The 26,076-nt window shown below is 36.2% G+C and overlaps 1 protein-coding gene across 6 annotated transcripts in view; it reads right to left on the reverse strand.

Annotated features, from left to right (window-relative positions):
• The window catches only part of TOPBP1 (DNA topoisomerase II binding protein 1), a 61,566-nt gene that overhangs the window by 34,107 nt on the left and 1,383 nt on the right, over nt 1–26,076 (reverse strand). For 2 of the 6 annotated variants that reach the window (XM_044755139.2, XM_044755141.2), the window contains exons 3-14: nt 24,480–24,614; nt 22,855–22,998; nt 22,005–22,186; nt 20,365–20,561; nt 19,198–19,377; nt 18,321–18,490; nt 16,610–16,773; nt 16,215–16,462; nt 6,741–7,057; nt 5,675–5,847; nt 1,956–2,167; nt 401–687 (exon numbers count right to left, since the gene is read on the reverse strand). In XM_044755139.2, coding sequence (XP_044611074.1) covers nt 401–687; nt 1,956–2,167; nt 5,675–5,847; nt 6,741–7,057; nt 16,215–16,462; nt 16,610–16,773; nt 18,321–18,490; nt 19,198–19,377; nt 20,365–20,561; nt 22,005–22,186; nt 22,855–22,998; nt 24,480–24,614 — 2,409 coding nt within the window. Of the gene's footprint in view, nt 1–400; nt 688–1,955; nt 2,168–5,674; nt 5,848–6,740; nt 7,058–16,214; nt 16,463–16,609; nt 16,774–18,320; nt 18,491–19,197; nt 19,378–20,364; nt 20,562–22,004; nt 22,187–22,854; nt 22,999–23,839; nt 23,974–24,479; nt 24,615–26,076 lie in introns of those variants that run through there. The other 4 variants (XM_070493265.1, XM_044755140.2, XM_070493268.1 and 1 more) reach the window with 3 other exon arrangements.

Here is a 26,076-nt window from a genome sequence, read left to right on the forward strand (position 1 = left end):
AGCACTGGGTGTACTCCTAGAATCAAACATAACTAGCAATGTGTTTATATTATCTTATAGTTTATAAAATTATTTCATTACATCATTTCATTTGATCCTTATGATAAATCTGTGCGTTAGAAGGAACTGATGCTCACTTATGCCCAATGATCTGTCTAGAGTCATACCATTCATGGCAGACCTAGGACCGGAACCCAGATGTCCTGACTTCACACCATATAGATCTTTAGCTGTTACCTCAACCCAGGGTATATACGAGGACTCAATAATATGAATTCACTTGTCAATGTCTCTGGAAAATTTACTACTGCAAACTTTAGAGGTGATGCAGAATTTGGTGCTCTAACTTCATTATGAACTATAAAATTGTTAACTCTGGGACCATTTTCTATAAACCTACCTTGACATCAAAGGAAGGCTTGAAGAGTTTGTCCTTGGACAGAAATTTTGATGGCGTGTCCAGGTGTAAAGAGGGCTCCTTCTGGAGCGGCTGGCCCACTGCTGGGGAAACTGAGCGCTGCCCGGTGTGCTGGGAGATCACAGCATGGAACGCCTTACTCTGGAAGCGGTTCATATCTAAGGGGGTAACAGCTGTTTTCCTGTGCGTGTCCACGTGTGTGGCAGGCTGCTCTGGAGTATCTGGATTTAGATTCACCCCATTTACTATTTCAGTTTCCAAACTTTGTTCTAGAGATTTAAAATAAAAGGAAGCAAACGTGAGCCACTAATGTCATCTTTTGTCTCTAAAGAGGCACACAAGAAGTGATGTTTTTACATCTTATTGTTAGTTTTCACGTGAATTCTCAGGTACACTTGAAAACACACGGTTATATAAGTACTTTCTGAGAAACACCAGATGGCATATTAAACACACGTTGAGTGAGACAAGCACATCAACTGAGACAATGATTAACGAAATTAATTTCTTGTTTCGCTTCTTGTGCCTTGAAGTATTCTCAATAAACCTTACAATTTGCCAAAAATTATATAAATAAATGTCATCTTAGTTAACGGCAGAATAAAAAGAAAATTCCAATTATATTCTCAGAGTTAACAACTACAGTCCAGTTTTGGGAAAGTCCTCAATGAAACTTTAACATGACCTAACATCAGCTTGCCTCAGCTGCAGGACTTCCAGTGTGGGTAAGCGACGGCTCTGAGAGATGTTCCCAAGCTGCTCACTGGTCCCTCAAGTTTGCCCAGGGATGCCACCATCTTACAAGCAGGGCTACTGTGTCCTCCCACCCCTGCCTCCCACCTTTTTCCAACCTTTAACAAAAACATTTATTAGATGGCTACTCCATGCTAGGCCCAATGCTGCACAATGGAAACATATAATGCATAAGACAGGCATACACCTTGCCTTTTCAGAGCTTATAGTTGAGCAGGGAGATATGAAGGTAGACCAGAATTATAACACTGGGTAAGAGCTATAAAAAGCAGAATACGGGGTGTTACGGCAAGACAAGGGACACGTTTGGTGAGGCAAGAATGGCTTCCCAGGGGAAGTGACATCCAAGCCAAGAAGTGAAAGATGAGGAGGAGCAACAGGCAAGCATGAGGTGGGCTAGAGAAAACCTGCACAAGTCCAAAGATGAGAGAGCACATTCATTACATGGTGTGTCAGTGCGGGCCACAGAAGGAACAGTAAATGGGATCCCAGCTCACATCTTTAGACTTGAACACTGAGACCTTAGAATGTCCCCAAATTATTTTGTATCCTCTAGCTTGCAGATAGTGCCAGGGTTGATAGGACAGATATAAATTAAACATCTGTGCTATGAACACACATTTATTTTGCCACCCGATAATGAATGCCCAATCCTGGCTCGCTGTACCCAATGTGAAAAGCAGAAATCAATGACCTCTCCTAAAAACAAGCTTTGGCACAGTCACATCCCAGAAACCATCAAATCGTAAACATATATATAAAAGAACAAAATAAAAATATTAACCTTCTTTAGGTGAATTTTCAATCAGAAAATGGCTTTCATTTGCTTTCTTTCCCATTCTAGCGGTCTCCAAGAGCCAAGCTATAGTGACTGCTGGTAAATTCCACTTCTTGGAAGCTTCGTATTTAGAACCACCTGGTTCTTTCAATACAAGATGTGTACTGGCAAGCATACCTTTCTTTGCATTGGATTTGCGAACAAAGAATTCTTGAACACTGAAAGTTATATTTAAAGAAAAGCAAATGGTCAGATACACAATTAGCCAGCAAACTAAGAATAAAGTTTCTAATGCACAAGTGTGGTTAAAGTTCTAAGGATAAGAAAATACTGGGGCTGGCCCCATGGCTGAGTGGTTAAGTTTGCATGCTCTGTGGCAGGCAGCCCAGTGTTTTGTTGGTTCAAATCCTGGGCGCGGACATGGCACTGCTCACCAAATCACACTGAGGCAGCGTCCCACGTGCCACAACTAGAAGGACCCACAACGAAGAATATACAACTATGTACTGGGGGGCCTTTGGGGAGAAAAAGGAAAAAATAAAATCTTAAAAAAAAAAAAGAAAATACTTACTGATTAAAAGTTGGTTCTATTGGTTAAATTAAGCTAATCAATCCCCTTACAAATGCTTACTCTAGGATAAAAATGTTTTGCTATAATTAAACTTTTTATAAAAACATAAGCAAATTAAACTAGACTTTCAAGAAATAACCAGAAAAATTACCTCCTTAATAAGTTGTCACCCACCCACCTTGTCCTTTCCTCCCAAAAGGAGGCATGGAACAACTAGGGGAGTAGAGAAAGCACACTGTATCACACTGTATCTTTCTAGCTCACTATAGCTTCTCACAGCATCTTCACATATAATTTCACTTGATCCTCACAGGACTTGTGAAATATCAATATTTTACAAAATATTGTAAAAATACAACCTGGGAAAAGATACGGAGAAATTAAGTGACTTGCTCAAGATCACAGAATATTAAACCAGAGAGTGGGGGCAGAAACAGAAGTCCACCACTGGAGATAACCGAATTCAATTTTTTCTTTTATGACTTCCAGGTTTAATGTTCTAGCTCCCCACTCTTAAGGTTTTTAAGATATCCCACATTTTTCCTAGTGTGTTCATGGTTTCACTTTTCACATTTAACCCACTGATCCATTTGGTACTTATCTGGGTAAGAGATGTGGCTCCTCTGAAGTCTTCAGACTCTACTGAACACTATTTATTGATTAAACCATCTCTTCCACAGTAACTTGAAATATCACTTTTATCATGCACTAAATTCCTATTTGTATTTGGGTCTATTTCTAGACTTCGTTCATTTATTGAACTTTCTGCTACTTATAGCTACACTATATTTAGTGAGGTTTTACAAAGTATACTTAAATAACTATTCTATTTCAGAATTTTCATAACTTTCCTGCTTGCTCATCTTTTCTGATGAATGTTAGAATTAGTTTGTTTATTGTCCTCCCTAAAAAATTCTGCTGGCATTTTTATTGGGATCATGTTAAACGTAAACATTAACACAGGGGATAACAGAAACTTCTTTATAATGTTCAGTCTTCCTTTCCAAGAACATGTACACCTTTCCTACTGTTTGAGCCTTATTTTATTTCCCTCAATAGCATTTTACAAGTTTCTGGAGCTCTTTCAAGTTTCATGTTAAACTTGCTGCTATGTGTCTTCTTTTCTACCGCAGACCTGGTAAGAGGCCTTTGTATTCATTAGCTCTTCTAACTGGTGGTATAGATGAAGGTCAATGATTTCTGTATATTAATTTTCTGCAGAGCCACTTTACTGAATTTTTCTCTGAGAACGGCTTTAGTTGGACCCCACGGAGTTGGTTGTCATATTCTTGTTTTCATTTTCTAGATTTTCTGCAATTTCAGTTTTTTTCAAAAAGCTTTTTATTGGTGGTTAAGTTCACATTCTCCACTTTGGCAGCCCAGGGTTTCACTGGTTTGGATCCTGGGCGTGGACATGGTACCACTCATCAAGCCATGGTGAGGTGGAATCCCACACAGCAGAGCCAGAAGGACCTACAACTAGAAGATACAATTACGTACTGGGGGCCTCTGGGGAAAAGGAAAAAAGAAAGAAGATTGGCAGCAGACATTAGCTCAGGTGCCAAGCTAAAAAAAAACAGTTGTAAAATGTCCAGTAGATAAGGTGCTTTTATTTTCTCTATTATTCATTTCTAGTTTTTTTGCATTGTGATTAGAGAATATGGTCGGCACTCTTCCTACTTTAGGGAATTAACTGAGGTTTTCTTTGAGGCCAATTTCTTTACAGGTGACATTTACGAGCGTTCCACAGGCACCTGAAAAGGCATGCTCACTGTTTCAGGGTAGATATCTAACTGTGGTATTTACGTATCCTTCCCTGTTTTCTATTTGACCTGTCATGACGTGAAAGATAAGAATTCAATTCTCCTACAAGTAAGGTATTTTTGTTGATTCCTCGGAATATCTTGTTTCTGCTTTACCAACGACAGTCATGCTCAGTCTGGCGTACGTATTTTTTACCTTCATTGTGACTAGCACTCTATTTCCAGTGCTCTTCTCTTTCTTGTTTAATGCCTTTTGATTTGAATCTAGACTCGCCTGACATTAAAAGTGCAACTCCTCCTTTCTTTTCATTTGCATTTACTTGACAGATCTTTGCCCAACTTTTCCCCCCCAAATATTCTGAATCACTTTGCTTTAGGTGTGTCTCTTTTTAACTTTTTATTAAAGATTGGCACCTGAGCTAACAACTGTTGCCAATCTTTTTTTCTGCTCTCTCTCCCCAAATTCCCTAGTACATAGTTGTGTATTTTAGTTGTGGGTCCTTCTGCCTGTGCTACGGTGGGATGCTGCCTCAGCATGGCCTGACGAGCGGTACCATGTCCCTGCCCAGGATCCGGACTAGCAAAACCCTGGACCTCTGAAGTGGAGCGCTGGAACTTAACCACTCAGCCACGGGGCCGGCCTGGAGGTATATCGCGTGTTTAAAAGCGTTTTAAGTGTTGCTTCATGATCTAATCTAAAAGGACTCTTCTTTGAATGTAAAAGTTTAGCTCATTTACATTCACTGCTGTAACAGTTTCTACTTCCTTTTTAAACAGCCACCATCTAATGTGAATCACACGGGTTGGGCTAATTTGAATTTTGGAGGTAACTTTTAAATACATTTTATTTCTTCCAAAGTATTCATTATTCCCACTTAACATTTGCATTTCTGGCTGAAAACCAGAGAAACAACGAATGTATACTGAAAAAGAATAAATCACCCATATGGCACGTGGAGGGGAATAAAGCTTAGTGCCAAGCAATATTCAATAATGGTCCATGTATCAGCTTTAAATATTCCCTTTTCTCTAGGTAAGCATTAATGCCTGTAATCTTTTTTTTTAAGATTTTATTTTTTTTCCTTTTCCTCCCCCAAGCCCCCTGGGACATAGTTGTATATTCTTAGTTGTGGGTCCTTCTACAGGGGAGTGCACGAACTTAACCACTCAGCCACAGGGCCGGCCCCAGTGCCTGTAATCTTAACATTTGCCAGGCATCCATGAAGTAGCACTCTCTCCTCTCCCACTTTGGGCCATCACATAGATACACTAGATACTACCCGTAAGTACTATAAAGACACCCAGCCAAATTCTAATTTGAATGCTCTCAAATACATCAAAACAAATAGAAGGTACACCAACACAACAGGCCCACTAAAAATACTACATACCTTGCTCCAAGGTGATTTGCTAAGAATGTCAATGAATCTTTTTCTGCTCCCACACACTGGCTGAACGAAATAACACAATCCACTAAAGGAGTCACTCCTGCCATTACTGGGACTGGCATGAAGAGAGGATTTGACTTTGGATCAATTAAAGTCTGATAGTCTATACAAGTTACCTTTTAAAAATAAGAGAAACAATAATATCAACCTGAAATAAGCAACTAGTGGTTAACACTGGTTTTATCATAGTAGCAGTAATTTTAATTTAGATGAAAAGCAATTTTAATTTAAAATAAACTTATGTATGCTCAATACACTTCAAATCACAACATCATGGGGCCGGCCCAGTGGCGCAGTGGTTAAGTGTGTACGTTCCGCTTAGGCAGCCCGGGGTTCGCTGGTTTGGATCCCGGATGCAGACACAGCACCACTTGGCAAGCCATGCTGTGGTAGGTGTCCCACATAGAAAGTAGAGGAAGATGGGCACAGATGTTAGCTCAGGGCTAATCTTCCTCAAAAAAAAAAAACAAAAACAAAAACAAAAGGAAAAAAAAGAAAAATATAATCAATTTATTATATAGGATATTAAAATCAGCCAATTTATCATTGAAATTACTGAATACTGTTTTAAATTTAATTTCTTCCAAGGTATTAGTTTATAATTTTTTCCTTTAAATTCTTGGAAAGTTAAAAAAAAAAAAAATCAATGGTGAAATTGCCAGTGGTAAGCCAACAAGATGGAATAATAGAAAGGTACATATCATGCTTTGGTCATGAGAAAACAGGGAAGGCCGAAATAGTACGAAATGATCTGGAGTAATGTGCTAAGAAGGAATGTTGCTGCTGTGGCCTCTAGGAAACGATAACTCCTATTCTACCAGGATCAGGACCAAGAAGGTAGCAAATTTTCATATTTTAGTATTTCCTTTGCTAAAAGCAATATCTAAACAGTGATCAAATGCAAACACCAATTTACCTGAATTGAACTGCCTAAGAGATACACATTAACACTCTTGGTATTGAGATATCCTTCAAAACTATATTTCAGACTGCTACAGTGTTTTCTTACCAGCCACGTATTTGTAACAACTTCTCCCACAGTTGCTTCCACTTCACACCCCAGCAGAGGAACCACAGCGTAATCAGCAACAATTCTGCTCTGAAGGGACACAGTTTTTCCAGCATTTTCTCTGATGATATTTGCAATATTAGCTTCATTTTCACTACTAAAACCCAGAACAAGGAAACTCTTTTGGCTGAATAAACCTTCTTCAGTAACTGTAGAAGTGTCAGGGAGGCAATGACTGACAGAAGACTGGTTTTCTTCTTGAAGAGATATATGAGTAGAATCATTAAAGGGCCCAACTTGAGACTTTGCAGCTTCAACTGGAAGAGAAAAAGAAATGTTTTCTAACAGATAATTTCTCTTTCTGGTTAAAGTTTATTTCCTAGCAAGGATATTAAGGTAACACGGAGCCTGAGAATTATAACCACACATACAAAACTAAGGCTTTATAAGTATACAATGAAGAAAAGATATGAACCCAACCCATCTTCTGGGTCACCAAGAATGTATCAATATTACCATCTTCCACTAGGAAGGACAAAAGCAATCATGTTACTGTCCTAAGCATTCCCAGTGTACTAGAAACTCTCATCAGTTGAAAATTAGGAAACTCCAGTAACTCCACAGGCCTGTCTTAGTTCCAAAACTGGTTTAGATAATTCACAACAGAATTGAGAAAATACCATTAAGGAAGAAACAAAAGTAACAGGCCTAAGGGGTCAAGCCCTTCACATGGAAATACTGGTATAAAGGCAATAATAAGAGACTAATGATTACTTCTCTGTCAAAAGTTCCTAAAATGTTTCATACTGAAATTGGAGCATATTAGCTTCTATAGATTTCTTAAGAGGACAATTGATCAAGGGCCCAAGGAAATGGTCTAAACCATTTCACTTTAGGATAAAGTTGGCTGACAGATGGGTAGAAGAAAAAAACACAGTTATATAAAAATATAGATGCCAATAACTAAAATACATAGCACCTAATACACAAGAAACATTGTCAAACCAAGGCTAAAAGTTTAAGAGGGAAAAACTCAGTATGTTTTTGAAAACTCTAGTGCTGCTGTGTTGAAAGGTAACATTCTATGGCAGAGATTGGCAAACTACAGCCCAGGGGCCAAACTGGGCCCACAGCCTGTGAGTCAAGAGCGGTTTTTATATCTTAAAATATTTTTAAAAACAGAAAAAAACAAAACAGAATATCTAACAGACACAGAATGTGGCTGGCAATTACTGTTTGGCCCTTTACAGAAAAGTCTGCCAACCCCTGCTTTATAGGATTCCAATGAGCCTGGATGCTATTCAAGGATTCATTTATTCCCTTAACAGGCACTGTGCCTAAGTGCTTTATATGCACTTAATTAATGCTAATGATACTATGAGGTTGACACTATTGGTATACCTATATCCTTTCTTCAAGAGGAATCTCAGGCTTAAAGAGGTTATGTAACTTGCCTTAGGTCATAGTTATTAAGTGGCAGAAATGAGATATAAACCAAAGTCTGTCTGACTCCAGGGTCTATAATATTTATAGTGCCATCTTCTTATTTCTATCCTCATCTCCAACAGATATTAACATATTCACTTTTAAATTAATTATTACCATCTATCTTATAATTCCTACTTAATACAAGCATTTATATTGCACTTATTGATACTCTGAAGAAGCACAGTTTTGTCTAGAGCATTTACTAATCAGTAGATCACGAGGCTCTCTGGCCCTCAGTTTCATACTGTAAGAACTAAGGGGCAATAATATATTTATAATTTATAGAGGTATATGAGGATGGGGAATCTTAGATGGAAATAAAGGTGACATGATACTATAAAACATCCTGCAAGTAGTTTTTTAAATAGCCATTCTTAATATAAAATGTAAAAACAATTTTTTTTGCAATTTTAATGATTTCACAATCATACCTAGAAGAAAAAACAAACAACTGCGATGTCTATATATTGCTGGTGAGATGGGAAGAATAAGCCCAGTGGAATTTTAAGACTACTACTATAAAAACAAACTAGAAATACCACGTTCTTATGAATTATAACTAAAACCTTGAAGTTGTTAAGAAATTCAGAAGAAATTAACATGTTCTACAGCAGTTCTTTCCATTTATTTTAGGAGCAAAACTCCTTTTTCAAACAGATCCCATTCAGAATCCCAACAGACACTTCTTGATAAATCTGTTATTGGAAAAGCTCTCTCAGGGGCCAGCACGTGGCCGAGTGGTTAAGTTCGTGTGCTCCGCTTTGGTGGCCCAGGGTTTCACCAGTTTGGATCCTGGGCACGGATATGGCACGGCTCAACAGGCCATGCTGAGGTGGCATCCCACATGCCACAACTAGAAGGACCCACAACTAAAATCTACAACTATGTACCGGGGGGCTTTGGGGAGAAAAAGAAAAAATAAAATCTTAAGAAAAAAAAGAAAAAGCTCTCTCAAATAAAAAGTAATTTTGCTTTAAGAAGTAATTATAAAATACTTGATTACATTCTTTTTAAGGTGTCTGGGGATTCACCGAGATCTACTGTCACTAAATCCTTTCAAAGTCAGTAGACTACTAGCTGTCTTAGGAAGGTTTGAGAAACTAATTGCCTGCCTCCCCGAAGTACCCTTGCTGAAGGATAGTGCCTAAAACTGTTCCCTGTCAATCTGTGGCTTCCTTAGAATATCCTAGAAAATTAGGATGCTCTCCTGATATGACGCACTACTAAAGCATAAGCAAATGGTCTGACAAAAACCAATTTTTCAGTACACCATGGACAGAAATAGTGCAGATACAAAAAGGAATACTGGATGGGAGCGGGCCCAGTGGTGCACCTTAAGGTTAAGTTCACACATTCTGCTTTGGCGGCCCGGGGGGTTCACGGGTTGAGATCCTGGGTGTGAACCTACACACCACTTGCCAAGCCATGCTGTGGCAGGTGTCCCACATATAAAGTAGAGGAAGATGGGCACGGATGTTAGCTCAGGGTCAGTCTTCCTCAGTAAAAAGAGGAGGATTGGCAGCAGATGTTAGCTCAGGGCTAATCTTCCTCAAAAAAAAAAAAAAAAGGAATACTGGAAATTCCCTTCTAGAAATATGGTAGGTTAGACATTTGAAACCCTCTCACTATAAAACACTCGAAAATATAAGATAAAATATTAAAGGCATCCTTGAATGCATAGCCGAGTTTGCACAAAAGCAAGGGAGATTCTCAAGGGCTAAAAATGAAGTAGTAGCATGAATCCAGAGCATTAAGTGGTTACTAAAACTAATGGTTACCCTGAATCTATTTTGGCAGTAACCTAGACTCTTAAAATTTAAGGATATCACATGGAAGTATAGGAGCCAAGCCTTTGGTCTCACATAAATTAGAGGCGGGGCAGAGTACACCCTGAGGAAACAAACCCTGAAACCATAAAGGGAAATGCCTTCAGTGAAAATGGAGACCAAAACTAATCAACCAATAAAAATCCACCTTCAAAAAGACAGGACAGGGGCTGGCCCAGTGGCACAGTGGTTAAGTTCGAATGTTCTGCTTTGGCGGCCCAGGTTTCACCGGTTCAGATCCCGGGTGCGGACAAGGCATTGCTAGGCTAAGTCATGCTGCTGTAGGTGTCCCACATATAAAGTAGAGGAAGATGGGCACAGATGTTAGCTCAGGGCTAATCTTCCTCAAAAAAAAAAAAAGATAGGACAAGTACACTAGCCTCTCGCTTTGGGTCAAGGGGGAACAAGATCTCTCCTATAAATATGTCATCATAGACAGGGCCTCAAGATAGGTTAGGGTACAAATTTACACCAGCCTGATGGTTAAGAAATATCCAGCCAATAAACTAACTTAGAGGTGTCTGAAGTTGGGAAACTCCTAGGCTCCTGGCAGATTTAAACATGAACCTTTTCTGGAGGAACAAACTCTCACCCCAGGCTTCTTACAATTCCCAGAGTCCTAAGAACAAGTTTACAATAAATATCACAACACACATGAGGATACCATGCACCATGAACAATTATCAAGAGAATCACCCCTCCTCTCCATTCAGATGTTGCAATAGCCTTAAATGTTTCAAGAAATAAAGAACAAAATACGTATACAGAATAACAGACTATTAAAAGAACTAGAACTTCTAGGAACTGAAAAAACAATTATTGAAATTGAAAATTTAATGGATGGGTTAAACACATTAGGCAAGAGCTCAACAGAGAAATAGTGATTTGGAAGGAAAATCTAAAGAAATCACACATAATAAATCACAGAAAGACAAAAAGATGACATTAGAAAGACAAGTTAAGTGACCCATACAGAGAGCTAATGGGAGTTTGAGAATATAGAGAATAGGAGAGAAGCAATGTTCAGAGATAATAGATGAATTTTTTTAATACAAAGGGAAAAACCTCACTAATTCTTGGATTCAGAAAGCACAATGAATTCCAAGCAGGACAAATACATGGTAAAACTCCAGGACATGAAAAACAAAAAGAAGATGTTAAAAACAGTCAGAGAGAAAAGACAGATTTTGTACAAAAGAATGACAATTAGACTGACATCTGACTTCTTATCCAGAAGCCATGGAAACAGATGACAATGAAATAATATCTCCAAAGAGCTTAGACAAAGTAACTGTCTAGAACTGTACACCTAGCAGAACTGTCTTTAAGGACAAGGGAAAAATAAAAACATTAACAGAAAATGAAGGAATTTCCAAAGAATATATTGCAGGAGTAAAGAAAATGATTCCAGAAGAGAGGTCTCAGATGCAACGAGAAACGGCGGGCAAAGAAATAGCTAAACATGTTGGTAAATCAAAACAAATATTGACCATATAAAACAATAATAATAATGGCTAACTGTGAGATTTAAAAAAGACAATGACAACACCAGGCAAAACCAGAGAAGCTGAGTGTGTCAGTGAGTTCATGTGCAGGGGTGTGGTTAGTAGTGATGTTGAAAATAAAGTGTTATAAGGTTCTTGTGTTATTCAAAAGGAAGATAAAAATTCTGATTAACTTTAGATTTTAAGTCATGACGCACATTAAAGTTCCAAGGGTAATCACTAGAAATATACACAGTATGTCTAACTTGCAAATCAAAAAGGGGAAGGAAGATATGGAGCTGGGATTTGCAGTGGGAGGGGGCAAACTCAATCCATTCAAAAGAAGGTAAAAATGTCAAAAAAAACCCAAAGAAGCATAGAAAAATGGGACAAATAACACAAAATAAGATGGTAGAAAATAATCAAAATATAGCACAAATAACAATAAATGTCAATTGACCAAATTTGCAGTTAAAAGAAAAAGTCAGTCATACTAGATACTGACCCACAGGAGGCAGGCATAGCTGTATTAACATCAGACAAAATAGATTTTAAGTTAAAAAAACCAAAATCATTAGGAAAACAAGGATCGCCATGTAATAAAACTTCAAAATATATAAAAAACTAAACTTGACAAAACTACATGGAGAAACTGGCAAAGCTACCACTACAGAGAAGGAGTTTAACACATTTATTTCATTAATCCATAGAATAGAGGAGACATATCTTGATATCATATGTATGTATAGAAACCTCCCAACAATCAGAGAAAACAATTTTCTGAGGCACAGAAGAATATTTAATGAAAGCTACCTTCTAAATATCTCACAGACCAAAGATATAATAAACTTAGAATATATTCAGAATTGAACAATTACAAAAATGCTACATAAAAGATCTTGTGAAATGCAACCGTAAGTTAGTACTTTTAGGGAAATCTAAATACATAAATACTTAGACAAAAGAAAGACTACAAAAAACAAACTATACAACTTAAGAAATTAGAGGAAAAAGAATAAAAAGGATAAGACAATAAATGAAACAAAAACAAAACAAAAAAATCAAAAGCTGGTTTGTTAAAAAGACTAATAAAATTGGTCTTTAAGTTTCTTAGAAAACAGAGCTTCCCGAAATAGAGTCAAGAAGAGAACAATTAAATAGTTCCATATCCATTACATGAATCACTTCTGTGCTACAAAATCTTCCTCCAGAGAAACACCAGGACCAGTTAGATGAGTTTTACCACTCATTCCAGTATCAGACAACTCTAATACTACACAAACTCTCTCTGAGACTGTCCATTTTATCAATTAATAACAAAACCCAAAAAGACAACATGAAAAGGAAATTATAGGCCAATCTCACATTGAATAGATAAAATCTTAAAGTATTAGTAAACTAAATATAGTAATGTATTAAAAAGATGAACATATCACACTCAGAAAAATTTAAACTTAACAATATAAAATCTACTAATACAATTTAACATATTAAAGGAGAAAAACCATATGATCATTCCAATGAGTGCAGGACAAGTACTTAATAAATACCAACACCCAGATCAAAGCACTAAATAATAACAAAAACTATAAAACTCTTAGACGTAGAAGAAAAGCTTCATGATATTTGATTTGGAATGATTTCTTGAAATATGACACCAAAAGCCACAGGCAACAAGAAAAAGAAAAAGATAAACTGGATTTCATCAAAATTAAAAACTTTTGTGCATCAAAGGACACAACATAAAAAGGCAACCCAAAGAATGAGGATAATATTTGCAAATCACATATCTTACAGAGGATTACTAATATTCAGAATATACGAAGAACTCCTACAACTCAAGAACAAAAAATCAACCCTACAAAATAGAGAAAGGACATAAATAGACATTTCTCCAAAGATATACAGATGGCCAATAAACACATAAAAAGATGCTCAACATCATTAATCATCAAGGAAATGCAAATCAAACCCACAATGAGATACCACTTCACATCCATTAGGATAGCTTTTATTAAGAAAATAGAAAAGAAAAATGTTGGTGAGGATGTGGAGAAGTTGGAACCCTTGTGTACTGCTGATGGGAACATAAAATGTTACAGCACTGTGGAAAATAGCATGGTTTCTCAAAAAATTAAACATAGAATTACCATATGATCCATCATTCCACTTCTGGGAATATACACAAAAGAACTGAAAGAAGGGGCTTGAACAGATACCCGTACACCAACATTCACAGCACCATTATTCACAACAGCCAAAAGGTGGAAACAACCCAAGCATCCATCGATGGATAGTTAAACAAAATGTAGTACACACATACAACAGAATATCATTCAACTTTAAAAACGAATGAAATTCTGACACACGCTAAAACATGGATGAACACTGAAGACATTATGCTAAGTGAAATGAGCCAGACACAAAAGGACAAATATTGTATGATTTCATTTACAAGAGGTCCCTAGAGAGTCAAATTCATAGAGACAGGTTGCCAGGGACCAGGTGGAGGGAGGAATGAGTTATGGTTTCATGGGTATAGAGTTTCAGTTTGGGAAGATAAAATAGTTGTGAGATGAAGGTAATGCCGTGTCAGACAACAATGTGAATATAATTAATACCACTGAAAACATAAAAAGGGTTAAAATGGCAAATTTTATGTTATGTATATGTGTATGTTTTACCACAATTTTAAAAAAGTTCAATACCCAAAATAGTCCACAGAAAAATTTAAATTAATATAAGACTTAAGATGAATATTCAAAATGTTTCATTCTTATACACTAGAAAATAGTTCAATAATGTAATTTTAAGAGATATGAATTAAAATATAAAAAAGAACAAATATGCATATAGATAGAAAGCAAGAAATTAGTAATAGTTCTACCATAGCATGCCTGGGATGTTTGTGAATGTAACTACTTTATTGAAAGACACTAAAAAAAGAAAACTATATGGTGACAACTATGTTCATGGACAGGAAGATCTTTTCATTGTAAAGATGTCAATTCTCCCCCAGATTATAAACTCAATACAATTCCAACCAAATTCTCACACTGCTGTTGTGCAAACTGACAAACTAATTTAAAAAATGTGCATGGAAGCAAAGGTTCAAGAAGAGTAAAGACATTTTTGTAAAGAAAATTGGAGAGTCTTTTCATCTCAGATAATAGAACATACTACAAGGCTACTGGCAGTTTACCAGGTTGGTATCTCAATGGAACAGAACAGAAAGCCCAAACACAGATCCTCACATAACAGACCCTTAATAAATGACAGAGGTGGCAGTGCAAATTAGTGGAGAAAGGATGGATTATTCAATAAAAAGTATTGAAAATAAGTGATTATCCACTTGGATAAAATTCAGTTTGAACACAAAAATCAACTCCACATGCATTGAAGTCATTAATGTGAAAAGGGAAAAGTTTAAGACTTCTAAATATACATATATGAGAAGAACTTTCTGACCTTAGGGTAGGAAAACTTCTTATATAAAATAGAAAAGCACAAACCCCAAAGGAATAGAATGAAAAATTCAACTACCTTAATATATTATGGCCAAGTAACACTCAAAAAGATGCTCTACTTTATTAGTAATCAGTTATGAAATTAAAACCACAATGAGATCCTGCTTTACATTCATCAAATTGGCAAAAATTTCAAGCCTTACAAGAAACACTACATGTTGAAAGGAATGCAACAAGAGGAATTCTTACTCGCTGTTGTTCTAGTGTAAAGTGGTAAACTAAGACAAACACTTCCGAGAGCAATTTGCATTACGTATGAAGTTGAAGATGTACACATCCCATGAATCGACCATGCCCACCCTAGAAAAGTTCTTGGTCACGTGCACAGAGACTTACATAAGAACAATCTCAGTGGTACTGCTTGTATTAGCAAAAGAAAGAAACAATAAAAATGTCTACAGGTAGGAAAATGGATAAATTGCGATATGTTCATATAGCAGTGTGGTATATTCACAACCAGCTACTTAGATTAGATAAGTATCTCTCAGTTTGGGAGAGGGTAGCAAAAGAGTACATACCATGTATCATTTACATAAGCTAAAATATACAAAAAATGAAACAGTGTATTGTCTACAGATATACACACGTTATAAACTATAAAGAAAATGAGGAGGGATTCACAAGAGGCTTTTGGCATAATGAAATATTCTGTTTTTTTATAGCTAGACAGTAGTATATGGTTACTCATCACACTATTCTTTATATCTTTTTGGATGTATTAAATATTTTGCAATAAATTTTTTTAAAAAGAGAAGAAATGCTGCTCGCAACTCTTCACTGGCAGTTTCCCTCACCACACTGAGGAGAACCACATACAGAGGGGGCAGACCACAGTTGCAGCACCGTATGCATTAAAACCACAATAATCAAGTAAGAGGCATTTGCTACAAGGGTAAAATAAAATAAAATACTGCTACAAACTCACACAAACCAAGTGATGCCAGTATATAAAACAGATCAAAGAGGAGCTGGTGAGTTGAAGAGAGAAGAAGGGGTCAGAACCCTTCAGCCTTGCCTGCTTAGAAAAAGTAGCAAACAAAACTTTAAGGGAAGAACTTACCTAGAAAACCTGGCAGAAATCACCTATGTACATATACTGCTACTAAAATATTTCTTAATCACTATAAACACTAATCAACTATTTCTTACCTATTGTTGGGTTATTAATTACATATTGAGAGAGCAGATCTTCATCAGCTTGTTCATGCTTTTCAACAGGAGCAAAGTCTTTCTTAGAGAAGCTGCTGTTCTTTTTTAAAAGGGCTGTTTTACTTTCAGGTGGATCTGACACTGGAATTTCCACTGGCTGGTAGTTGGCGTGGATATATGGCTCTTCAGGAAGCATATAACCTTTATTAAAACACTCTAGCAACCATTTTGCTCCCACTACATGAGGCCTACAAAGATAGTACATACTTTATATTAGTTTAGACTGTATAGCCATCATCGCACTTGCTGTGCAGTTTCCATACTTGCATGGATATGCAATTTTAAGAAAAATCATTACAGAGTAGAAATTGCTTTGAATTAAAAACTGATAGAACCTGTGGGCTGATTTATCCCAAAACTGCTTCAATTCATCGTCATAATCTCCCACAATAACATGAGTTACATCTTCATTGAGCTGATTAAAACGAACTCCGCCTCCACTGTTAATAAGCCTTCTCAGTTTATCTAGCTTTCTGCCACTAAAACCGCAGAGATATATCTGCAAAGAGAGAAAATAGTTACTTTAGATTAACGCATTTAAGACGATTTGTTTCTCTCAATAAAAACTCATTTATTAAAAATATATATCTAAATCCATTGTGTGTAAATAAGGCAATTCTTATGTACATTTTTAGATATATTAAGAAGTGGAGGATACTCTGAAACTCCTTCACAACCTCACAGCATTATTACTCTTCAGGGTCTATTTGATAAGCATTCTGAGGCTTTATATAAAATAGAAGCCAGGATACAATATCTTCTGAATATTACTGCACAGAAATTTCTAAAATGCAGGTAGCCTCTTAAACTGTAAAGATCTTACTACTTGTAAATTTTAAAGTAATTATAGAAATAAAGTGGAGTTAAATGTCCAAATTCAGAAAATCTAGGTTTAAATTTTGGTTCAGCTGCCAATACTAACCACATGACCATGGCAAGTTACTCAAGCTCTTTAACCCAATTTTCTTACCTATAAATTGAGGTATCTTTTTCACAGAGTTGATTAAACAAGAAAATTTAAGGCAAAAAGCTGAGCACAATGCTTTGAGGATAACGCATATGCAATAATTTGATTTATTTTTAACTATCAGCATATATTTAAACCAATTTAATCAATATAAAAATCTTTTTCATCTTTTACATAATGTGTCATTTAAAAAATTTCTTAAGAATGATAAATCTATTCCTAACTGCATTTATATCCCAAACTAAATAACCTCCATTACTAGAATATATTTTAACAAAAATGTGGAATTATATACTTCCTATAAGTAAAGAATAATTAAACGTCATATTCAGAATTGGAATAGTCTAGGATAAAAGATTATAAAGGACACTTTCTGTTCTGCTAGTAAGTTGTTAAGTTTTAAAAGTATAGAAGGGTGAGGTAATCTGCCCAATTTCCTTTCTTAGCAACAAAACAGGGTTAAATCTTTGCTGCTCTTTGAGAATTAACGCATAGCCTACTGATTCTACAAGTAGGAAGATATTCAGTAAGTATTCAACTCTAGGAGACCTATAGCATGTTTCCATCAAGGCACTGATAAGATAGTTATTCAAACACTAAAAAACTAAACAGCCCAAGAAATATTAAACAAAGCAGTGGGTCTAATGGTTAGGGATACAGGCTTTGGAGTGGATGGCTGGCTACTTAAAGTCTGTATGACTCTTAACAAGAATTTTAATCCTCTACATCTCAGCCTCAGGATAACATCCATTTTAGAGTTATTTGTGGGAATTAAGTAAGAATTTATACAACATATTAACAATATATATAAAATGATTAGCACAGCATGTAGCATATTATAAATATTTAATAAATAATAGTTATATAACTCTGAAGGATGACAGATGAAGGTACATCCCAGGCAGAGACACCCTGACAGCTGAAGGATGGACATGGCCTAATCAGTGCATCTACTTAGCTAGAGGGGAGGGTTTATGTAGATAAGGAGCAAACTCAACTCTGAGGGGTCTTCAAAGTCAGGCTAGGAAGTTCTAATGTATATTATCACTTATTGCATTTATTACATAATAAAGACATACCCGACAACCATCTAATAAATCTTCAGGTGCCTGAAATGCACTGATGTCCAGATTTTCTAGATTTTCAAGTGTAGGCTCCACTTTACTATTAAGAACTGAATTACATATTGATTCATTTATGCAACTTGCATTGATGTTGGAAATATGGCTGACATCTGAAAGAGTACGACCTATGTATTAAAAAAAGATGCATAAATTTACAGAGATAAAATAATTGTGATTACTATTTTCCTATAGATTAACTTTTCTTAAACACAAAGGGCTAATTTCCAAAGGAAGATACAAATGCTTCTACTGAAATCTTGTGGGCAAAGTATGAAAACTGAAAACAAAACTAAGTTTCCTATCTCATTTAAACGAAAACACATTTAATATATTTTTTCTTAATAGTTGCTTGCTTCTGATAAAAAATCTGAAGTTGTCAGTTGTAAGGTCCAAGAAGCTTATATTTGAAAAAAAATTTACATTTGCTAAACTGCCAACACAGCACCTACAGAACAGAAACAGCTTTAAATTTTATACGAATACAGATATCTATAATAATTGCAGTGAATAAAATGTACTAATATTTGCACATCAGTTGAGGTTTAAAAAATTAATTCTTTTAAGTCTTTATCTATTAGTATTCTTAATTTCTCTAATCATCTTTTGCATTTTGTATCATTTGCATCAGGGTATGAAAGAAAGTACGCTTTCACTATAAAAAAAAATCAGAAGTTCTGGACTAATATTTTGTACAATTTGGTTGTTTTATTACACGCTTATGCCTGGAAGCATTCCCAACTGCATCTCACTGACCCTAGTAACAAATCAATTCTTACATAAAAAACTGATTGCCTTCAAAATGATCACTTACTTTAATCCCAATGAGACTTACCGTCACCTGTAGTGATCTGGCCAGTAGGAGTTGAAGTATCAGGCATAGCCTTTGTTTCTGGTCTAGGTTCTGTCCTGTATATGGATTCATCCTGACAAAAACCTTTCTCAACACTGTCAAAAAACCATTTCGTGGTCACACAGTGTACATTCCATCTCTTGGCACATTCATATTTTTGACCTATCATGTTCGTTAAGAGAGAGAGAGAGAAATTCAAATCATTAAAATCTATCTTTGTAGAAATATTCAAATTATGATAGAGTATTAAAAAAAACTCACCAGAGACAAAATTAGTTACCAGTAATTACTCTTAAAATCTATGCCATACAGCATATTAAAAAGTAATATTTTAGAGGGCCGGCCCCGTGGCCTAGTGGTTGAGTTCCTGCGCTCTGCTTCGGTGGCCCAGGGTTTCACCCGTTCGGATCCTGGATGCGGACATGGCACTGCTCATCAAGCCATGCTGAGGCGGTGTCCCACATGCCACAACTAGAAGGACCCACAACTAAAATATACAACTATGTACCGGGGCGCTTTGGGGAGAAAAAGGAAAAATGAAATCTTTGAAAAAATAAAAATAAAAAATAATAAAAAGTAAAAACATAAAAAAAATATTCTCTAGAATAAAGATTGTAGAACACCAAAATGAACTGCAATTTTAAGGAATTCTTATTGATAATGTATTTTTCTAATAACTGCCTCATGTTCTGCAAGGTGTATCTTCAAGTTAAAACTTCTAGTTCATTTAGTAAAGCTGATACACTCAATTAAAAACTAAGTCAAGCCTTTTAAATTTGTCATTACAAAGAAATGTAATTTAGCTATATCTATTAGCTTTCTTGTTATTGATGCAAATTTCTTCTCAAGTATTTGGTAACTGTGTAGGGGAGTTTTTTTTTTAAAAAGCAAAAGATCTGATAATAAATTTAGATAAAACACCACTGGAAATTTTTGCTTCTTTATATTTATTCAATGACCTGGATAAACACTAGGAGAGTCATGTAATTTTTCTACAGATTGTGAAACAAACTATCTTCGCAAGATGTTAGGGAAAAACTATCATACTAAATTTATGACACGTCAGAAGCAAAAGCTATACTGTAAAGACTTTAAAATGTTAAATACTAGAGAAAATTTTGCATTTGTCCATTTGGGAAACAGTTTTACCTTTCGGTTCTTGCACAATGAGGTGTGTACATTCATTCATTTTCAACTGCCCCATGTATTGACCTCCATGCTTAATCGTGAGTTGCTGAACTGCCTTCCTCTCTAAGCCACACAAGCCAGTCACACAGATTATACAACCAAGAAAGACAGGACACTTGAAGTCTTCCACGTTTATATCAGTGTATCTAGCTATTTTCCTGGGGAAAACAAATGATAAAAAGGAAAAAAATTTAACATGTTAAATGTATCAGATAGTTTAAAATTTACCAGAATAACGACAAACAACAGAAATATCACTAATACTTTCCTCATTTTTTAGGATTTTAATCACTTTTAAGATAAGGGGAACGGGGACACACACTCAGAATTACACTAACTGATCATCTAGCTCAACATCATCTCTAGTGAAAAATAATGTTTCAGACAGCGTCTCTCAAATAAAACTGTTTGAAGGGAAAAATATATATTTCATTAACTCTAAGTCCATGCTGATCAAAGTGGGGTGTATTTTTCAATAAGTCTGAATCTCCACCTAAAAACCCAAAGATTCTTTAGTTACCTACTTAAATAACGGACTTTTCATCCTTCCATTATAGTATGTAAATAATAAGCCATGATTTTTGGCAGAACACCAACAATATCGATATCATCCTGTTGCCATTTTAGGCAGATGTGTTGAAGAAACAGCCAGGCTGGGAGTGAGGGTGCCAAGGGGGAGATATATTTAGGATGTCCTGGATGGTATTGAAAGGAAGACCAGAAAAATGCCTATTTAACTCAAACAATGGCACCTGGACTTAGGGTTGCTAATCTAGTTTTAGGGGAAAATCAATTCTGTCCCTTGAAATAGCTCTAAGCTCCATGAGGGCAGGGATGCTATCCTGTTTTGATCACTACATATATCTAATGCCTAGCTCAGGCCAGGTACATAAAATGAGCTCTACTGACATTCACTCAGGGACTGGCCCCATGGCATAGTGGTTAAGCTCACGTGCTCTGCTTTGATGGCCTGGGGTTTGCAGGTTCAGGTGCCGGGTGCGGGCCTATGCACTACTTATCAAGCCATGCTATGGCTGGCATACCACATAGAAAAAATAGAGGAAGCTGGGCAGAGATGCTAGCTCAGAGCTAATCTTCCTCAGCAAAAAAAAAAAAAAAAAAAAAAAAAGTGTATAACTCACTATATTTTTTTAAAAAATTTACTGAATGATCACATCTCAGTTAATGGCTTTTACATATGTTTATATCCAACATTACATATGCTCCCTTTGGGAGGGAATATGACTGCCAAAATGATTAATTTACATCCGAGCACAGTATTAAAGAATAATGCAACAGAAGAGTTACAGTTGCCACACTAATTATCTTAAGTATTTCACAAGCATTTTCTGCTAAAAACAATTTTATTATCAAAGCATTTCTTACCTTGCAGCCAATACTAACCCCATAGTTCATTCTACCTATCAACTTATACCTCGTTTGTTTTCATTGGAGAAAACAGTAATAACCCCATTTTTCTCCCTGAATAACAAATCCAAAGAGGATACTATAAAACCTCCCCTATGAAAACCCACAATATGCCAAAATGATTGAATGTATCACTTTTTCAAATCTACAAAATATCTAAATGTCTTTCTTACTTCTCCTGGGACTTCTCCCAAAGTGTTTTTACCCAGGAAGGAAGCAAAATAGGTTTCTTCAGGTTCGCAGCAACTAAATATTTCTTGCTGCCAACTTCTCCTGCAATAAGGTGAGTGACTGATACATTAAGGTCTCTGTATACGCGTCCGCCCATCATTTGTACATATTTATGAACTTCTTCCTGTGGCCCCAAAAGAAAATGCATTATTAATACTGAAGCAAATCATCTCTCTCCCTTTTTTACACGACATCCTATAAATATCTTTTGTTGTTGTTAGCTTGAATACACAAATGTTTCTCACCACTACGAAGTTAAATAATTAACTAAATTACTTTTTGGAAGATAAATATGAATTATAAATAAATTTTATATATTATTTTCCTAAATTTATCCCTTTCAGCTTCATGAATTTATTAAACTATGTTGCTTCTATAATAAACAATATATTTTAATATACCATACGTATGTTTTAAACAATATAAATTATATGTATAATATATAAGAAAAATACATTTTAAATCTCTCTCTCAGAATCCTTTTTTTTGATTAACCATCTATGGTGGAAAAATGCAAGCGATTCAAAAATAAACTCATCAACCACGTAGGGAAAAAAGTGACTTTCCTTTTAAATCAAAAGAAAAAACCTTAATTAGCCAGTTTTCAATACAACAGATTCCACTGCATTCAGTTTACTAAAAAATAAAAAAAGATATACATTGCTGTATAGTAACTTTGTTATAAGTCATGAACACCAAAACTTAAAGGTCTTTCAAAGTATCTCCTACATAGTGAAAAATTAAGTGCAGAAATAAACAAATACACGTCATGATATTCCTCTCAACACCTACTCTTTTCTCTTTTTCCAGGCTTGTACAAGATACGGTTACATCAGACATAACCATATTATAAACTGGATGTTCGGCTCTTGGAACACATCGCTGGTGCTGCATACAAAATATGACTACTTGAGGACCAACAATTCTGCAGCCAAGCTACAAAAAAGAAAAAGTTTGGTAAGTAGAAAAAGACCTCCAGTCTTATAAAATTACATTTCGTAATATTTACCAACTCTTTACAGAAGTTGATGACCACTACAGAAAAATCACCAAATTGTTGTAAGAAAAAAAAAGACCATTGTATAATTTCTCAGACACACTACACATTAAATAAACACACACAAAAGCTAATCAAACAACGCAGGCTATCAAAAGAAATAAGCTTCAAGAGCCAGGCTCACTCAAAATTGCCATCGAAACTTTAATCTCTGAAACAAACACATTCTTAATAATAGGGGATATGAGTAACATTCTTATACTATAATAATTAGGTATATCCATAATACTTTTCAAATGAAACACCCAGCCAGTGAAGCAGTTTAAAAGTGTAAGAGCCTCCTCTAAAATACTTATGTCACAAAGAAATGTACCATCCTAGGCAGTTTCTATGTTTGTGTTTTAAACACTTTGTCTGCAACTCAATGTCTTTCCAAGCAAGACCCACAAAGACTTTTCCTAGGATACTGCAGGTTACTCAAAAAATGACCTTTCATTTTCATTGATAATTGAGCTAATAAAGATGACAGTCTTGATCATCACCAGCACATTCAAGCCAGACTAAAAAGCCTACAATTGCCAAAGTCACCAGGGCACGACTGATTTAAATACATAGGGTAAATGATTATTGCTATCCTTTTGGTCAGTCATGAGAAAAGTGAGTTTTTGATGCTATTGGTTCTGACAAGCAGTGTTATTTCCAAAAGGAGGGTAAGACCAACAGTGCTTTTGGCAAAAGCGGGCACAGACCTTCCATAAATCGTACACATACTGCATCTACCTACTCTTCTATGTTTTCTTCTCCTTCAAACAAGAATCACTTCTCTGTAATGTGGATGGAATTACAGCCAGTTTACTTTTATTTCAAGGCTTCTCTGTTGTCCAGACACCAAAAAAGTAATGAGTCAGTAGACTCTAGAATCAACAAAAAGAAATAAGATGGCTCATTGGTATATTAGCAGTACTCACCCCCTAAATACTTCCTTTCAGCATGTAATTTTTCAGACCCTCTACAAGGCAGAGGTACTAAAATTTGGCATGCAAAAGCACACAGGAAAGACAGTAAGTACCAAGTGTTACGTGGAGGGCCTTTCCTACTCTTTATCAGTTCTCCCTGAAAGAGCTCCCAATCAAACTGAGTTCAAGGACAGCAGAACTCCATCACTAAACTGTTTCATTACTATAGGGCTCACTTATACTAAGTGAAGTTAAATCCCCTGAAACAGGAAAAGTACATATAACAAAAGCCTACTGTAACATAATTAGCCTTTAAAAATACTATTCTCATTTCCCAAAAGCAAAAGATCCCTCTGGATTCATAATGTGCATAATACTTCATGATCAGTAAAGAACTATGTTCACTGGAGCACAAACAAACCAAAAAACAGATTACCAAAGGAACACACTAAAAGTTAGCAAACCTTTCTGAGGTGATCAAAGACAATGCCACTAAAAGGGTCACAGATATAAAGTGATCGATCATTCTCCCTTATCTTCAATGCCTCTTCTTCTGTAATAATCTGAAGATATTCTTCTGATTGGAACTCTTTTATTGACTGAAAGAAGAATGAAATAAGAAGACACCAGAAATTATTCACTGGTATTTAAGTCCTATGAATTCTATTTTCAAAATCCATCTCAATCTAGCTTTTTCCCTCTTGACAGCTACCATCATCTGTCACCTGGCCCTCTGCAGACGTCTCCAAAGTGGTTCCTTCTCTCTCCCTTGCCCTAAATCTATTCTCCGTGCAGGAGCTAGTAATCAGGTCATGTCATTCCCTGCTCAAAAACTTCCAAGAGCTTCCCACCACACTCAATAAAATCCACGTTCCTTACAATGGCCTACAGACCTGAGTCTCAGCCCTGCCCATCTCCCCTCTGACCTTCTACCGCTCATCCCTCTTGCTTACTCTAGCCACTCCTGTTTTCTTCTAGGCCTGGAACAAGCTAAGCAGGACCTCATGGAAAGGCTTTGCTCTGGCTCCCACTGCCTGGAATACTCTTCTCCCAGGCCTTCACCTGACTTGATCCCCCACTTCAATCAGATCTGCTCAAATGTCACCTCCTCAGAGATGCCTTTCCTGATCATGCCTTCTAAAATACGCTTCCCCATCCCTCTAGTCTATTTTATGAAGAAAAATAACATTGATATTACGTATATAGAGGTTTTATATAGAGTCTCCTTTATAAGAATGACAGTTTCATCATCTACCTTGTTTGCCACCATATCCTGGCACCTAGTAAGCACTCATTTTCTGAACCAATCTTGAAGTTCGTATGTTAAATACTTAAGAGTGATCCTTTTAAACGGTTAACTCAGATCATGTTACTCTTCTGATTAAACCCCTCCAGTGGCTCTCCATCTCACCGAAAGAAAAAGCTAAAGTGTTTATAATGGTCCACATGGCCCTACACGACCCCTTTACTCTTACTCTCTGAAGCATCCCTTAATATTCTCCCCCCACCCTTTGCTCACCACACTAGAGCCACACTATATTGGACAGACTCTCCAAGCACTTTCCCAGCGGCCTGTGTACGCTTGTTCCCTCTGCCTGAATCTTTCTTCCCCAGATATCCACATGGCTACCTCACCTCCTCCAAGTGTACTCAAACGTCATCTTCTCCACAAAGCCTACCCTGATCACACTCTATTTAAAGTCGTAACCTTCTCTTCTCCTTCTCCCCCAACAAACATCCTCCAGAACCCTTAACCTGTTTTGCTCTTTTCTCTTCCCATAGCACTTAGCATCTTGTAACATACTATATACTTTACTCATTTATCAGGTCTGATCAATGTCTATTTCTTCCTGCTGGAACAGAATGTAAGCTGAGAAAGCATGGATCTTTGCCTGCTCTGATCACTGCTGTGTCACAAGTACTAAAATAGTGCTTATCAGATCACGGACATTCAATAAGTACTTGCTGAATGAATGAACTTTGAAGAAAAACGTGCTACATCAGTGCTTCTTAAGACTTGAATGTACACAGGAATCACACTGCGAATCTTGTTAAACTGCA

The sequence above is a fragment of the Equus asinus genome, chromosome 21, assembly GCF_041296235.1.
Source record: "Equus asinus isolate D_3611 breed Donkey chromosome 21, EquAss-T2T_v2, whole genome shotgun sequence".
Classification (NCBI taxonomy): domain Eukaryota; kingdom Metazoa; phylum Chordata; class Mammalia; order Perissodactyla; family Equidae; genus Equus; species Equus asinus.